The following is an 18,244-nucleotide window of genomic DNA, read 5'->3' as shown; positions in this document are numbered from 1 at the left end:
ATGCACATGTCACGGGTTAATAAAGAGCTGGATGGTTACCTCCTCTTCCTCGCCCTCCCAGACTGGCATGGAGATGGAGTAGTGCAGAATCAGAGTCCAGACCAGACCCAGAATCAGCTTCAGGTTCCCATCCACGATGGCTTTAGAGTCTGAAGGGGAGAAGCAGACAGACCTGAGGTCAGATTCACGTTCTGAGGGAAATCATTCTGCAGACGAGTTTCTCTTATTTTAAGTTTTAATACAACTCTTTAGTTTTTTGTATCTTATTATTCAAACATTACATATTAATAGAATTCTTTCTTGATCTTCACCTTTATCTTTATCCTGTGAGATTTAAATTAAACAGTTGGTATCTTTATGTGTTTTTTGTTACACCCTTAAAACGCAGACGGCCTCGCGACCCCCCGGAAAGCTTTGGCGAGGTCCAATTCCCAAACCAGAAGTTAAGAGCCAATCCAGGAACACGTGACTCAGATCATCACTAACTATAAGAAAACATTTAAACTCACACACTTTCCAACCATGTTGAAATTAAAACTAATCAATGGCCGCCTGGAAGGTTAGGAAACACATTCAAACTAAATGAAATCAAAACAACGAAAGAAGAAGAAATAAGATTAACGTGTTCCTAAAGTCCGTACACTGCAGACACCTGATCTGAATATTAAGGTTTTACTCTTTCTTCTTTTAGCAGAGCAGAACAGAGTGCTGCAGGGTAATGTTACTCATTAATCAGACCTCACTGTACCAGCTGGTACCTCACACCAGCACACACACACACACACACACTAATCTCTGGCTGCAGCACAGAGTTCAGAGTGAAGCAGACAAAACATTCCAGTCATTTATAATCATCTTTATACACGTCAAGGACTAAAGAAAGGTACATCACAGATTATTATATGCTTCATTGTGTTGAGTTTGATTTCCATATTGCAGAATTAAATCCTAACATTATATTTAATAAATGGTCAGATATGAGCGGAGGTTAGGGATGCTTCCGTTTCCTTAGAATATAGTTCTGTAACTTCACTCATCAGGAAACGATCTCCTCTCGAGCCTTCACTCCGACACAGTTACCAAATATGTTTGTTTCTGCTCGATTATGCAACTGCAAGCTGACTTTCGACACTCTGCGAGTGTGTGTGTGTGTGTGTGTGTGTGTGTGTGTGTGTGTGTGTGTGTGTGTGTGTGTGTGTGTGTGTGTGTGTGTGTGTGTGTGTGTGTGTGTGTGTGTGTGTGTGAGATAAGTCCTGTGATCCACCTGGTGAATCTGCAGCTCTGCTTCACTGTCAGCAGACCAGCTGTGGCCAAAAACATGTTGCAGCAACTCAGATTTAGGTGGAGCTCTGGGAGACGGCTGCCTCACTCACGGGTGACACAACCCCACACACACACACACACACACACACGAGGTTGCGACATCTTCCTACATTCCTAATCTCTGTTTTTCCAGACTCACTCATTTATCTCTTTGTGTTTCTGTCTGTTTCTTTGTCTATTTTAACTTCTTGCCCTGCTCTAACTCTTTGTCCCATTTCTCTCACACACACACACACACACACACACACTTTCTTCCAACTTTTCTTTTTCCCTGCAAGGTCGACCTGCCACACCTGTGTGAGTGTGTGTCACTACCAGCCGCCTCTCCAGCAAACATCCCGTCAGTGAGCAGCACTAGTCAGCGGCCTTTACCCCCCCCCCCCACACACACACACACACTCAGCTTAACACAGATCAGTCACACCAAATGAGGCACTTTATTTGAACCAGGTGAAGAACTAACAAGCCGTTAAAGCTGTGCCGTGTTGTTTAGTTAAGGAGAAGGACATGAAGTGATCTCTAAATTGGTAACAGTCGGCTCAACTAAACACATTTCCTCACTTCCTCCCCCCCCCCCCCCCCCCCCGGTGCAGAGGCTTCTCACCTTTTGGCCCATTAAACCAAAGCAATTTCTATTTTTGACCCAGTGTCACCAGTTGCACATGTCTCTGGGTTTTAACAATGAGACTTGTTCCACCGTTTTAATGTAGAAGAGATGAGAGCGATGTGTCACACCTCGGGGTCGGGAGAGGGGTCTGCAGTCGGGCTGATCACACACACACACACACACACACACACACACACACAGCTAGAGGTGCGAGTCTCTCTGTATCTCACCATTCCTTTCAAAATCGATTTTGGAAGTTAGAAGATAAGAATCTTATGTATTATGCATGTTTTGTTCCCACTTTCCTGTTAATCATTTGTGACACCAGCGTTGTGAAACACGCTTCAGTCCCGGTGATGTCATGCTTTTACTTACCCACGTTATTAAAACAGGTGAAATGTTACTTTCTTTTTACCTTAAATTATTATTATTTTGCTTTAATTTCATTCAAAACTAAATTCAGAACATCAGATTGGGAACTAAACACTGTGTGTGTGTGTGTGTGTGTGTGTGTGTGTGTGTGTGTGTGTGTGTGTGTGTGTGTGAGTGGTGAGTGTGTCCTTGCCGACACAGTTTTGTGAGTAACGAGGCTATCGCCATGGTAGCCTATTGTTCATATAAAGGTCGACAGTATGACAGAGACAAAGGGGGGGGGGAGAGAGTGTGTGTGTGTGTGTGTGTGGGGGGGGGGATTAGGGAAAGAAAATGCAGCGAGTCAAAACACTGATCGAAGAGCAAAACAACAGAAACACACCAAAGTATTTGTGGAATCCACAGAATCGACCTCTCGGGATGTGTGTGTGTTGTGTGTGTGTGTGTGTGTGTGTGTGTGTGTTATAGAGGGTTTAACCAGCTCAAATAATCTGCTTTATTGTTTCCTGCTGCTTAAAGTCTCTAATAATCTCAGAACTCAAAGTGAACAACCACACACACACACACACACACACACACACACACACACACCATCATATCCTTCATGACTTAAAGGAGTTTACTGGCCTTGTTCAACACAATTGTGCTAAAAGGAGAAAGTACTGGACCCCCCCCCCCCCAACACTGACGGACTACAACTGTCCAGAGTGTTGGTGCCCGTCTGGGCATATTTTACTGGATCAGTATCCATTAAAATCCAAAGTTTATTTGCACAGTTCATCAGGTTTCAGTGTTTAAATCAGGCGTGAGGAAACAACACGCTTCAGTGTAGATGTGTTGGAGCAGCAGGGCGCTCAGAGGTTCTGCTCAGAGGTTCAGCTCAGAGGTTCAGCTCAGAGGTTCTGCTCAGAGGTTCTGCTCAGAGGTTCTCAGAGGTTCTGCTCAGAGGTTCAGCTCAGAGGTTCAGCTCAGAGGTTCTGCTCAGAGGTTCAGCTCAGAGGTTCTGCTCAGAGGTTCTGCTCAGAGGTTCAGCTCAGAGGTTCTGCTCAGAGGTTCTGCTCAGAGGTTCTGCTCAGAGGTTCTGCTCAGAGGTTCAGCTCAGAGGTTCAGCTCAGAGGTTCAGCTCAGAGGTTCTGCTCAGAGGTTCTGCTCAGAGATTTATCTGTCCACAACGCCATTCACAAAAAAGCCCCCCCGTTTAATTCAGCCCGGCTCTGCGTCAGACAGACGTCGCTGCGGATACCTGCTGATCTGTTGACCCGTCACTATGGAAACACAACAATACCACGGCAACAAGGACACTAATGGAGACGTGGGGGCGGGGAGGGTTTAAGTTTGCACTGCGAGAGACAAAGAGCGTGTACAAGTAGAAACAGAGATAAAGAGTGTGTGTGTGTGTGTGTGTGTGTGTGTGAAAGGTGAATTGGGTTGGAACAAAATGCCTCTTATCAGCGTGGCACACCCTCTCTGGGACAGGAAGTTACATAATGAGCCAGCAGCAGAACTACATACCTGCTGTGTGTGTGTGTGTGTGTGTGTGTGTGTGTGTGTGTGTGTGTGTGTGTGTGTGTGTGTGTGTGTGTGTGTGTGTTGCATCCAGTAAGACTAATAACTTCAGACCTGATGACTTTGTAACGGTACTGCAATTACATTTCTGCACAATTCCTCCACAGCGGTTCCACTTTCAGATATAACGTACATATTCCTTCACAGCAGTTTGTCGTCTTCTTATTGTATTTATTTTTTCGTATATTAATATTTATTGCAAACGTTTATTTTACATATTATTTTATCTTACAAACAACTGGTTTGTGACTTTATCCCGTGCTGCTCAGTGTAAACCGTCCTCTTGGACGTTCCTACAACTTACGGCAATTAAAGTGTAAGACTTTTAATACTTCTTTAATGCCACTGAATTAAAATGAAAAGCAACTTTACAATAATCACAATTAAAGAAGTAAACGACAATTACTGAATGTTAGGGACCATTACTTCCCAAATGTGCATCGCAACATAAAACATTTCCCTGTGAGTTTTGTTATCCCAAACATGGATCACCTACACCAGCTGTTCCTCCACACGAAGACATCTGCGACACACACACACACACACACACACACACACACTCCTACCCATCAATTTACAGCTGAATGGTGCAGATCAGTCGACGCCCGCGGCGGATCATCACACCGTCCCGTACATTGTTGAGTCACCAACATGTAATAAAACCTCACACGATAGGTGAATCTAAAATGTGCTGGAACTCGCAGGCATTTCTTACATTATAGATACACAGAACTTTTTATTATACCGGGAAACTTAACGACTGGTTCGATCAATTAAATCAGCAGCGTCGTCACCTTTCCAGTTTATATGTTGAACTTGCTCGTAAACAGCTGTTGATGTAAACATCCAGCTGTTACAGAGCAACTGTCCTCCAGACATACAGTCCATATTCTCTCTTTCAGCTCCGTGTTTGGTCTCCACCACCAACAACACGTACAATATCGTCTCTTTAGCTGCTAAATGCTCCACCGTGTTCGCCAGCTATCTTCCGCAGATGATCAAAATGAATAAAACAAACCGACTATCTTAATATAAAAGTGTTTTTCTTCTTAATTACAAATTCTGTATACTTTAAATGACTGCTGACAAATGTAAGTGCAGAATGCTGGATGCATTCTTCCTCCCAGGCAGCAAATAGTTTCCATTCATTTGCATACAATATGAAAAGGAGCAGATCCTTGAGATGTGCAGATCAGACTCCGGTCAGACTGGTTCCTTTAAAAAAGGGTCACAAGCCATAAAGTTCAGCACCGTCGAGATTCTGTAGATCATCCAAACGCAGACCTGATGTTCACGGCGGTGGATTACAAGTCAAGCAAGTTTAAAGAGTGTAAGAAGTGAATGTATACCATGAATACGGCTGCCTGGAAGATGAAGAACAAACATGCACCAGGATTAAGTTCACAGTTCGTAGGCTCAAATGTAATCTCTGATTCTTTAAGGTTTTGAGAAGAGTTCGATACATCAGTGATAGTTGTTACACACGCGTCATTCAGAACTCTCCAACAGTCCGGGGGGGAAGTGACTTTAGGTGGAAATGCCATTTAAAAAGGGACAGGAGGTACCTGCAGTGGTAAACAGGATGTGGAGCTACTGTGTGTGTGTGTGTGTGTGTGTGTGTGTGTGATTCCTCAACGGTGAGATCATAACTCCACCCATCCATTTCAACACCCACACACACACATCAACACCACACATTTCAACACCCACTTTCCCTGCAATGACCCAATGGATGATGGCAAAAGAATAACGAACCAACCACACACACACTTTCCCTGCAATGGCCCAATGGATGATGGCAAAGAACGAACCACACACACACACTTGGATTAAATGTTAATCTCCAAGGATGTTATGCCCACTCACCCTTTTTTCTAACTCGATCAATGTCCTGCCCATGACTGTCCCCTTCGTGTTGTAACTTCTCATTATAAGATGTTCGATAGGGAAACAAAATGATGCATTTTAAGATTTATATTTATTCACTTTCTGCAGGATCTCAGTTACACGAGAAAAACACACACAACTCTCAACTACAGGCTACAAACAAGCCAGTTAGCTTAGCTTAGCACAAAGACTGGAAACAGGAACAAACGGCTCGTTACATTTCCCAACATGAGGAACTTCTGCTGCTGGTTTGTGGGTTCACAATGTCGCTGTTAGTTCCTGTGAAAACAGTCGACAGCGTGTTCTGTGGATCACGATGAGTAACGGGATGAAGGTACCACCATGTTCTGTGGATCACGATGAGTAACGGGATGAAGGTACCACCATGTTCTGTGGATCACGATGAGTAACGGGATGAAGGTACCAGCATGTTCTGTGGATCACGATGAGTAACGGGATGAAAGGTACCAGCATGTTCTGTGGATCACGATGAGTAACGGGATGAAGGTACCAGCCATGTTCTGTGGATCACGATGAGTAACGGGATGAAGGTACCACCATGTTCTGTGGATCACGATGAGTAACGGGATGAAGGTACCACCATGTTCTGTGGATCACGATGAGTAACGGGAATGAAGGTACCACCATGTTCTGTGGATCACGATGAGTAACGGGATGAAGGTACCACCATGTTCTGTGGATCACGATGAGTAACGGGATGAAGGTACCACAGCATGTTCTGTGGATCACGATGAGTAACGGGTATGAAGGTACCACATGTTCTGTGGATCACGATGAGTAACGTGATGAAGGACCAGCATGGTTCTGTTCTGTGTTCACTGGATGCTAAACGGGATGAAGTACCACCATGTTCTGTGGATCACGATGAGTAACGGGATGAAGGTACCAGCATGTCTGTGGATACGATGAGTAACGGGATGAAGGTACCACAATGTTCTGTGGATCACGATGAGTAACGGGATGAAGGTACCATCATGTTCTGTTGATCACGATGAGTAACGGGATGAAGGTACCAGCCATGTTCTGTGGATCACGATGAGTAACGGGAATGAAGGTACCACCATGTTCTGTGGATCACGATGAGTAACGGGATGAAGGTACCAGCATGTTCTGTGGATCACGATGAGTAACGGGATGAAGGTACCAGCATGTTCTGTGGATCACGATGAGTAACGGGATGAAGGTACCAGCATGTTCTGTGGATCACGATGAGTAACGGGATGAAGGTACCACCATGTTCTGTGGATCACGATGAGTAACGGGATGAAGGTACCACCCTTGCAATATTTTGAGTGCACTGACCCTTTAGGCCTCCAGCGTAACTTTAAGCTGTTGTCAAATGATTGATCACTTAAAGAAACGACTTCCACGGTCTAACGAGAAGAGTCCACAGTCTTCCCCCATCGCATCATGTCGGCACTCCCAAACTGAAGCACCCACTGATGACATCACCCCATGATGCATTGCTGTTATAACGGCACCGCTTATTAAGAGTCACATGAGTCACGCCCCAGCAGCTCAGAGGGTTGATCCCACTGAAAAGAAACAGATTACAGACTGAGAGGCAAGCGGCTTTTAATGTCTTTGAGTTGGTCAATGAGGGACGAGTGCGTCTACAATCTGCTGGACGCACTCGATCAGCAGCAGAGATGTTGCCCACACACGTTGTTGTGGAGCACCTTGAAAACAAGATGTGCATCTCAAGGGGTCATCAGGACGGACATGAACAACAGCTGAGTCGCAGGAGGAGTCACATTGTACTCCTCACGGGACGAGATGAGGAGAGCTGACCGACGCTAAAAGGCGATCTGTAAACTCTTGGTATGAAGCCGCGCGGAGGACGGAGCGGTCCAAAGCGTTCCATCACTGCACGAGACAAATGAACCCGTTTCCACTCGGGAGACATAAGTTTGATACGAACAAACTGCAGAAGAAACATGAGAACCACAAGAGAGCCGAGTAACCAGCACAGTGCTGCTCTATCATTACCACACACACACACACACACACACACACACACACACACACATCTGGCATTACGTCTGCATGCATAAACAGGACACACACACACTGACAAACACGCTGCAGCGTTTAGCCTTGTGTGACCTCATCCTGCTGGTTCCCAGGCTGTGATGTCATCAAACCAGAAACATGGCCATGTGGTGAGGAAGAGGAGGAGAGAGGTGGAGGAAGAATAAGATGTAGAGGAGGAAGAGGATTTAGTGGAGGAAAATGAAGAAGAAGATGAAAAGGTAGGTGAGGAAGATGAAGAGGAGGAGAAAAAAGAAAAAGAAGAGGAGGAAGAGGAAGGTGGAGCGTTGTTGTTTGTGTCATTTTGTATAATTTTTAATTGAAATATTTTTTGGTCAGTTTGTTTTTTTATGTAAATAAAATTAAAAGTGTTTTTCTGTAAAACATGAAGCTCGTCGTCGAGACGACAACAAAGTCAACAGACGAACAGAACGCTGGCGCCCGAGGGGACGCCACGTTGTCAAGTTAAACACGTTCTAACGTTTGACTGAAGGGAGAAGCTCCGCTGCGTCTTTGTTTTATCAGAGAGCAACTTTTACTTATTGGAGTTCTGAACAAAACAAGACAACGACGACGTCGACCTGGATTTCTATTTACTTTAAATAAACACCGACCGAATGATTCGGTGATTCGTTTACAATTTAAATACAGTTTATATTAGAATATGTATAATATGTAATATAATATTACGCTGCACGGCTGGTTGGATGCTAAACATCTCATTGTCTCACCACTTGTAGGACAATAAAGTTTAATCAAATTTAAACTAAATCAGCAACAAAAGACTTTTGGTTTCTACGTGAAGCTCGTGTGGAAACATTCTGTCGGAGCCAAAACATACGAGAGGTTCAATAACCAGGAGCAGAGCAGAGCTGCAGGAGTGAACAACTCTCAGTAAACCATAACCACACACACGGTTCAACACCAGTGTGTGTGTGTGTGTGTGTGTGTGTGTGTGTTGGGAAGTTGGAGTGCAGGTTTAAATTTAGACGTTTGGGGTTTTGTCTGTCTCTCTCTGCGTCACCGTCAGATCATTAACCAAGTATTTAGTGAAGAGCGTCCGTCTGTAACTCTGCGTCATGTCTGCTGCATCTCCATCCAGACAACAGAGGTGTGTGTGTGTGTGTGTGTGTGATTGAATTCTCCACATCAAACACAGTTCAGCAGCAGAAAACAAAGACACCAGCGACATTATGAACGTCTGCTGTGAGACAACAGGACTCCTGGTGGTGACGAGGAAACAAAGAGGTGTGTGTCAGAGTGTGTGTGTGTCAGAGTGTGTGTGTGTGTGTGTGTGTCACTGAGTTTCAAGTTCTTTCTTTAGCAATTTTACATGAACTTCTCTTGTATCGTGTTGGCGTCAGTCACCTCAAAAGCTTGGCAGAACCAAAACGACCGCTACGCTGAGGCCTCGATGTTTGTTTTGTTGTGGTTTTTGTGAACTAACCCTTTAAGAAATATTTGACATGTTGGGATATAAGCTTTTTGCTTTCTGTCCATTATATATAAGGCTACAACTAACAGCTGGTTAGCTTAGCTTAGCATACAAACAGGCAGCCTGGCAGGTGACTCGAAAGCTCAATCAACACGTTACATCTCGTTCGTTTCATTTGTACAAAAAGGACAATTCGCCATTTTACAGACCATAATCCAAAAATATGACATTTAACCAAAAGAAACATTTCACTCGTGTGTTTATCACGAACCAGACCTCCTGTAAAACTCCTTTAAATGTTTCTCAAAGTGGAGTTCAGGGACATTTGTTCCTTTAAGCTTCACATTTACAAGAAATCAGCACCAAGCTGCTACATTTAGACCTGAAACCAACAAAGAAGCTTTCTCTGCAGAGTGGAGGTGTGTGTGTGTGTGTGTGTGTGTGTGTGTGTGTGTGTGTGTGTGTGTGTGTGAAAGTCTATATCCACTCTCAGGTTACCTTTTCTGCAGCAACACAGAGGCTCTGTGTGTTGCAGACACACACACACACACACACACAGCGCTGATAATCAACTAAACTATAATTCTGTGTAGACATTAAACACCTTCAAGGTCAACAACAAACATGAGCACTAAGCTGCAGGTTTGGGACGCACTTCGTTGTCCAAGTAGAACGCTAAATGATTTTCAGGTGAGCCAAATGTCCAATCAAAGCGTGGCGCAGGCCGACCCGACCTCAGACGCTGATTGGTGTTTTGTTTTTTTAGCAGCATTTTAAAAACACACCTTTATGATTTAGTCACACCTGAAGGAGGCTTTGGTCAAGCCGCTGCACGCCGTCGCTCTGCAGGTCATATATTGTTACTTCCCGGACAAGATAAGCAAAACAGAAATGCCATCAAGTTGAGAGTGAGTGAGATTTAATTTAATATATATATATATATATTATACGTGTTACAGCTGAATGAGCTTGCCAGTGATAGTAGCCGTGACGTGGAAGAGCTCACATCAGGGTTATTTCAGGGCAGCCCTGGTTGCACCATAGACAATGTCACATGACTCACATTGAGCACGTCAAGCCTTAGATGTGCATGAACCTGAACCACCACAGTAGCCTGTGGACATGAAAACTCTTTAACTAACGGGAACGTGAACTACGACTTGCATTTGGTCGAGAAACATCCAATCAAAGTTGAAGCTCAGTTCCATGGAGCTGCTAAATGACAGAAAACTCTAAGTAATGGCAACATGCTCCGTGGCTTCTTCTCCATAGCATTGGCACCCGAGGCTCATGGGTATTGTAGTATTTAGAGAGCATTTTAAAAACAGGATTTCTCTAAAACCTCATCATAAAATAAATCTATAAGATCGTTCCATCGTCCGGAGAATCCCATGTTAATGATAAATGACGTATCTTTAAAGAAACGTTTGCTGGTCATTGCTCACGCTTCTTTAACTCCTCACAAACCATCCTTCATGCTGGAGAATCAAAACATCCAAAACAAACTGCCAGACGTATCCCGGCCTTCATCAAGTGTTACTCGTGATGTGGCTGCGATTAATATCGTGGTCGTAAACACTTAGACAGTAAACGAGCTGAGGCTCTGGACTTTGAAACCACTCCTTCTCCTTCTTCTCCTTCTTCCAGTTGACAGCCTGGCTAACCCTCAGGAGCAAAGTGTGCAGTGAAGATGAGAGCAAAGCCATAAATATGACAGCAGCTGTGCAGGGTTTCTTCTCCTGAAACCAAAGAAGTGAAACAGACGAACGCGAAACAAAACAAACTGCAGGAGTAAAGCAGCAGTGAGGTTTGTGTGCGAGCGAGAATACGGCCAATTCAAACACTGCAGCTTTGACTTACATGGGAGACCTTTGCATGCAAGACCACATTAGAGTCTTTATGGCTCCAATTTCCAAAGGAAATGAAAAGTGATTCATGAAGTGCACAGCGGTCGCACTCGTCTGCACTTCCCTGTAACGTTATTGTTTTCAGCTTTTTGCTCGACTTCATTGGAAACTTCTGTCATTAGATATAAAGTCTAAAACAGACTTAATGTACGAACATTGAGAAGACAAACAAGAGCGGACACACACACACACACACAACACAAGAGCGGACACACACACACACACAACACAAGAGCGGACACCCACACACACAACACAAGAGCGGACACCCACACACACACACGATGCTGTTAGACTGAAACCAAACATCCATCAGCTGTCAGCGTACAACCAGCCGAGCTGGCCGAAGACTGCTGTTGACACACAGCACCATGGCAACCGGGGGGCCGAAAGAGAAAGAGTGAAACCCAGTGTGTGTGTGTGTGTGTGTGTGTGTGTGTGTGTGTGTGTGTGTGTGTGTGTCACAGAGAGAGAGATTTCCCCTTGTTCTAGCTTTTGATGTCTTGTACAGCAGATTGTTGTATTTAATTATTTTATCCGGTCTATTTGAGCTCTCAGCTTAAGTGCTAAACTAATACATGTTATTATTATTGTTGTTATTATTATTATTATTATTGTATTATAATTATTGTTATTATTATTGTTGTTGTTATTGTATTATAATAATAATAATAATAATTATTATTATTATTATTATTATTGTATTATAATTATAGTTATTATTGTTATTATAATTATTGTTATTATTATTGTTATTATTGTTATTACGACAAAATGTCTCACAACCATCCGACATTAAGTCTGCAAAAAATGGATATTTTCATCATCAATTAAGCTCTTAATTTTTATTTATTTATCAATCATTTAGTCCACAGGTCTTCAACAGGGGGTCCACGACCCCCAGGGGGTCCGCGGAGGTACAAAATTGTTTGTAGATAAAGCAAAAATAAATAAATAGTTATTTTTTCTTTTGCTTTGCCCTTCACAAGGGTCCTGCAGTCAGACAGCCTGCAGGAGAGGAGGGCTGGATATGTTTGGAGAAAATGACGGCAGATTAATCGATAATAGAAATAACTGCAGCCGTGTCCACATCAAAGGGATTCTTTAAGCAGGAGGACATGTTGTGACATCTGGTCCAAAAACATCTGATCCTACATTTCCCATAATGCATCTCAATAGCATAGACCCTCCCTTCCTGATAAACGTCTAAGAGAGGATTTACAGCGACAAAACATTTGATGCTTTGTCTCCACAATCAACATGTTTATAGACAAATATAGAATAAAGTTTAGTACTTTTAAAGTATTTTTGGGGGCATTCATGCAGCTCTGTTGTGTTTAGAGCAATAAAGACGCGACGAGGACTCGTCGACGTTTACACTTCTACCACGTTAAACACAGACTGAGGCTTCAGTGACACAAGTCACCACACACACACACACACACACACACACACACACACACACACACACAAAATGTCTTTCTGACCACTTTAAATTTGAAAACATTTCTGCACATCGACACTTTGGACAACAGTTTGCAGCTCCTTGTTGGGGTGTTTTTTCTGGAAGCTTTGCAGCTTTTACCAGCGGATCGGTCTAATTGCTGGAGCTTGGGACTTGCACTCTGCATGTTTTATTGGACCACGTTAACCACCACGGTCCAATAAAAGACGATATATTTAGTTCGTGGTATTTCCGATCTTTATTGGCACATATTTTAACAGATTTTCCAATCTGCCTCTTTTAGCTCAGAGTTTTGGGTTTACTGTACATTTCCGGTACGTTCCGGTTTCGGCACTCATCAGCGTTAAACCCTCCGTGCACGACCTGCCCAGCAGCAAACAGCAGAAGGACACATTTGGAGACCAGCTGGTGAACACAGTGGAGCATTTAGCCGCTAACGAGATGTTTTGAAGGTGGAGACCAAAAACAGAGCTAAAAGAGGGAGAAATGAACTTCCAGTCGTCAACACGACGACAGCGTGACGATGACGTCGCTCTGTGGACGTGTAAATAAGCAGCGGTTTAATATCACCCTAGCTAACAGCATGTAATGCTAAGCACAAACATACTTTTCTCTTGGCTCTTTAAGAAAAAATATTATTCATTTAAATGATTAATGTTCCAAATAATTTATGGATTAATTGTCGAATACTTTTCAGCACCAGGCAAACACACAAACTCTCTTCAACTTCAGTCATGACGCAACACACCTGTCTGCACAAGCGGAGAGCCAACGCCCTTTTTATACCACACACACACAAATGCCCACACAGGCAGGTAAAACACACATATACACAAAGTATTGCAATCTCAGCAAGAGCGATAAAGTCTTCTCCAGGAGTATAGCTGCCAAGCACTGCCACACACACACAACGCTGTGTGTGTGTGTGTGTGTGTGTGTATGGTTTGACTACAGGAAGCTAAACCTTCTCTGAAGTTGACAGAAGTTAAAGTCAAACTTTTAGAAGATGTCCTGAGAGTTCATGAGACATAATTAAATGGTTGCACGTTAACTGAAATGAGAAACGACTTCCGTTTGTGTCGTAGCTGCAACAGATCCGCTCTACACGTGTGGTTAATGACTGTACTTCCTAAATATGTCTGTCATTAGAGGAGAACTGCATCTCTGCGTCTCTGAGTGAGTGTTTGGTGAATACTTCATTTGTTCAGCTCGCATCATTTCTGGAACAACGCTTCATCTTTTAGGGTTTTTTGGTTTAACAGTAAAACTTTATACAAAAGAATAAACTGATTATATATATATATATATATATATATATATATATATATATATATATATATATATATATATATATATATATATATATATATATATATATATATATATATATATATATATATATATATATATATCTCCATCTCTCCACAGAACTCAGTGGGCCCAAAGTAAGAAAGTGAAGCCAATGAACAAAACAAAGCTCAGTGAATCTCAAGGGCGTGTTACACACAAAAGCCAGGGGCCTCTCTGAGGGGCCCGCACCACAGCTAACCATTAACAAACAGAAGGAGGCGTTGAAAACATCTCCTTCCCACGCTCGCTCGCTCTCTCTCTCTCTCTCTCTCTCTCTCTCTCTCTCTCTCCCTCCCTCACGGAGGTGAGGCATCTGACAACCGGACGTTACCTGTGTGACTCCAGCAGCACAGATTCTCCGTCACACGTGTTGCAGGAACCTTTTCTTTTATCCTCTTGATAAAAAATACCAAACGTCTCGATAACGAGTCCCGTTCTTCTGTTCTCACAACACGGGGGGGGGGGGGGGGGGGGGGGGGGGTGTTCTGACACGCAGAGCCGAGCTGTTTAATCACGATTAACATCACTTGTATTTCACAGACTATAGACAGCAGCTTGTTCAGACAAGAATCAGTGGATCACTCCATTAAGTTCTTCAACAGAAGAGTACTTAGCAACTAATGTGATAATCCGTTAATAACTTCAGACATTTTTCAAGGATAAATAGCGAAACAATTCCACTATTGTCGGATTCCAGAGGATTTCCTGCTTCTTTGATATTTATCATTGTAAGCTAAATATCTTTGGCTATTTTAAGACGCCACGTTCGGCTCTGTGAAGATGTGATCGCACTTTGTTGACGTTTCACAGAAGAACTATCAGCAATAATGAAAACAATCTGCAGCCCGAGTTCAGCCGATCTTTATGTGCGTTTGGTTTGGTTGCTTCAGCGCTGGTGCAGAACGTCAGAGCGAGGATGTGAAGGAGGGCCCCGGTGAAGGAGGGCCCCGGTGAAGGAGGGTCCCGGTGCACCGAGTGGAGTTAGGTTTGGGTGTGAAAGCAAAGAAGAACGGGATCTTTGAGACATTTCAGCTTGAATTCAAAGTTATTAAATAAAGAGATCTCCCGACATGATGCAACGTTTATATTTAGACCAGATCATTTTGTAACCGCGTGCGTCACCACTTAGATTATCGTGATGCATTAAAGGACCGTTGGAGCGATTTAGAGGATTTTAATCCGTCACGTAAATATCGACTCAAGTGGCAAAACATGAGCGTGTTAAATCTGAAACACATTGTAACACATGTCTAATTGTTTCAGCTCTAATGAACATTAACTACAATACACATAAAAACACAAACTCATGAGCTCAGTTCAGCCGTGGAAACATTCAGACACTAACGATGCCTCAGACACTAATTGAAACGTCAATTAGTGTCTGAAAACTCTCCCCACGCGCCTGCAGCTACGACACAACATCTCTAAACCAAGTCGTGACCAAAGCAGGAAATGAAGCAGCAACAACATTTTAAATCCCCGCAGAAAGACACACAGATAAATGTGTGTGTGTGTGTGTGTGTGAGCGTCTTAAGTGGCTTTAGGACCTAAGATTGCAGACTGATGACGTTTCTCTGAGTCCTCCGACGCTACACACACGATCTGACACGCCTCAAACAGATTATGACTCAAGGTAAGATTCAAGGTAAAGCTATTTTATTCACATGACCACATAATATAACAACTTTGCCTCAAGGGTTTTACAATCTGTAACGCATACAACTCCATCCTTTGACCCTCATTTAGGACAAGGAAAAACTCCTCTGACGAAAACAGGGAGGAAACTTTAAGAAGAGCAACAGAGTGTTTCACAACATGACTGCGTGTGCAGGAAACCTAAAAGATCCGAACAAGCATTCTGCGTGACAAGCAGCCGAAGAGATTGACGGGCTCCGGTTGAACCCAAGAAGCTGCAACACAAACACTTTTCAAAGTGAGAAACACCGTTTATCACTTTCATTAAAGCGCAGTTTGCACTTTGGACATCTGATTTCTTCCTTTTCATCTTTTACACACAAAAAACAGGTTCAGAACAACTTTTCACAAATACGACCTCCAGCACGTAGTCACAACCGACCAGGAACTCCTGGTGTTTGTGTAAAATACTTTTTGACCAAAGTGCACTTTTATATCTGCAGAGACAGCAACACATTGAGGATTCATATATTGGCGACTTGATTATTTATTATCTGGGTTGATGATACCTGGTTTTACTACGATGCTCGTCTATAATAACTCAAACGATTCAAGACAAGCGAGAACAAATCTGTTTGTTTTGTTCTAAATCTAACACAATGAAAACTGCAGGACGAATGTTGAGCATAATAACCGCAGCTTGATTATTTGTCAGTATTTAGCAGCCTGGGTGGAAGCCAAACAACATGAATTAAAATCCAATGAGAGGTCATTATGTTTGGGACACAACAAGCAGCTTGTTAAAGAACAATATGAAGCAGAGAAACAGCCGCAGGTGAAGTCTGATCACCTTCACCCTCATTAACAGTTTGCTGAGGTTTTTTGAGGTGAAATATTTTCAGCAGTGAGACTTCACCTCTCCACGTGAAGCCAGGCTCATTAACACAGGTGTGTCCTTTCTCTGTGGGAGCATGCTCATTAAAACACTCTGCTGTTGTCATGTGGAGACTCTACACCCACAACACGCCAAACTCCATTTACAAATCTGTCACTTTTATGCTGCTGCTGACAACATGATGCATTTCATCTGTAATTACTGTGGGACCCAATCTGTAGCCGCAGATAGTCCCTGCTACTTTAATTAAACTGAAGAAAATGTAGATGTGATTTGGTTCCTGTTCTCAGTCTTCTTTCACTTAAAGTCTACAGAGGTGCTAGTCAGCAAGAGCATGGTTTACTAAATGTGATAAGAAATAAAAAACGTTATCTTAATCGTGGATTATGTGTATGCCGATTTGAAGATGAGTTCCTTTCACTTCGACACATATTCAAACAAAAATAATTTACAATAGTTTAGGTTCCCGGAAAAGCAAAGCGACATTAAACTGTAGGATTCTTAAACACAGTTTGGCAAGTGCTGCATGTACAAAAACTAACACGACACAAACTGACTAAAATGGAAATGAATCTTATTAATACGAGTAATTTAAGCGACGTTATTTATTTTTACCACGCCAGAAACTTGTATTGGATTGATTTGGTTAACTTGAAGATAAGAAACCTTGTAGACCTCCACACAAATGAAAGGACAAAGGTACGGATTGAACTTTGGTCTCCAGCTAAAGTGCATAGCCAACATTAAAACCAAGACAAGGATTTCGAAAGCGTCTTCAATCTCTATTTGCTTTGACATCACAGAACACACTCAATATCGCGAACTTTAAATTACAAATCAACTTTAAACTTTAATTTACTCAGTCTGTCGCCAAACTAAATGCAGCCAGGTGGGCGCGTATCAGCGCGGTGAAAACCTCACAAAACCTCAGACTTCACAGAGGAAGTGTGTTTCTTTGTGGATTACATGTCTGCCGAATTGAAGAGTGTGTGTAACCGATTCGAATGACTCCATTTACATAAATGTATCATGTATTTTTGCATGAGGAAAAAGCAGTTAGACTTTAAAATGTTACTTTATTAATTGCAGTCCGTGCTTTCCAACGACTGAGACGGTGTGTTGCGGTCATAAACTGGGAAACTTGGGGGGGGGGGGGACAAAACTTTACTGGGACATGTCATATTAGTAACACCAGCATCCCTGACATGTGTGCACGCTACACGAACAGGGACACTTAAAATAAAAAGTTGGTGGTGTTGCAGCCTGCAGAAGAATGAATGGACCATGGACTCACCGATGGAGACCAGCTTGATGTTCTCCTTGTCCAGGAACTCCAGAGCCACCGACACGTTCTCCAGCTTCATCTGCCTGAAGTTGGGCCTCGGGTGGTACTTTCTGTACATCTTCTTGTGGCTGAGGACCTCCAGCAGGTAGATGAGCTTCATGCCGTCGTCCAGGTCCATCTGCAAGTCCACGATCCGCTTGTTGACGCACTTCAGGTGCTCGTTGATCCAGCGCGTGAAGGTGTTCTGCTGGATCTTCTTCCACGGAGCGTCCTCGGCCAGGTCCTTCTCTGTGGCCGGCATCTTTAATGATCTTCACCGCTTTCTGCTCGGACTGTGGTTGAAACGTGACAGAAGGTTGTCCCAGGAGCGTGTGTGTGTGTGTGTGTTTCCTCGGAGCAGCCTGAAGTTGGTTTGGAGGCTTTCTTCAAACCTCACTGAGACTCAGTGGCTGCTGCTGCGTTCAG

General features: G+C 43.2%; 1 protein-coding gene across 1 annotated transcript in view; it reads right to left on the bottom strand.

The window, feature by feature from the left end:
• Nucleotides 1–18,244, bottom strand: part of flnba (filamin B a) — a 39,635-nt gene extending 21,391 nt beyond the window's left edge. Inside the window, exons 1-2 of the mRNA XM_029430743.1 lie at nt 17,789–18,244; nt 40–149 (exon numbers count right to left, since the gene is read on the bottom strand). Coding sequence (XP_029286603.1) covers nt 40–149; nt 17,789–18,080 — 402 coding nt within the window. The 5' untranslated portion in view covers nt 18,081–18,244. The remainder of the gene's footprint in view (nt 1–39; nt 150–17,788) is intronic.

Source organism: Cottoperca gobio, chromosome 5 (genome assembly GCF_900634415.1).
Source record: "Cottoperca gobio chromosome 5, fCotGob3.1, whole genome shotgun sequence".
NCBI classification, from domain to species: Eukaryota; Metazoa; Chordata; class Actinopteri; order Perciformes; family Bovichtidae; genus Cottoperca; species Cottoperca gobio.
This window is presented reverse-complemented; position numbering and strand designations above follow the sequence as displayed.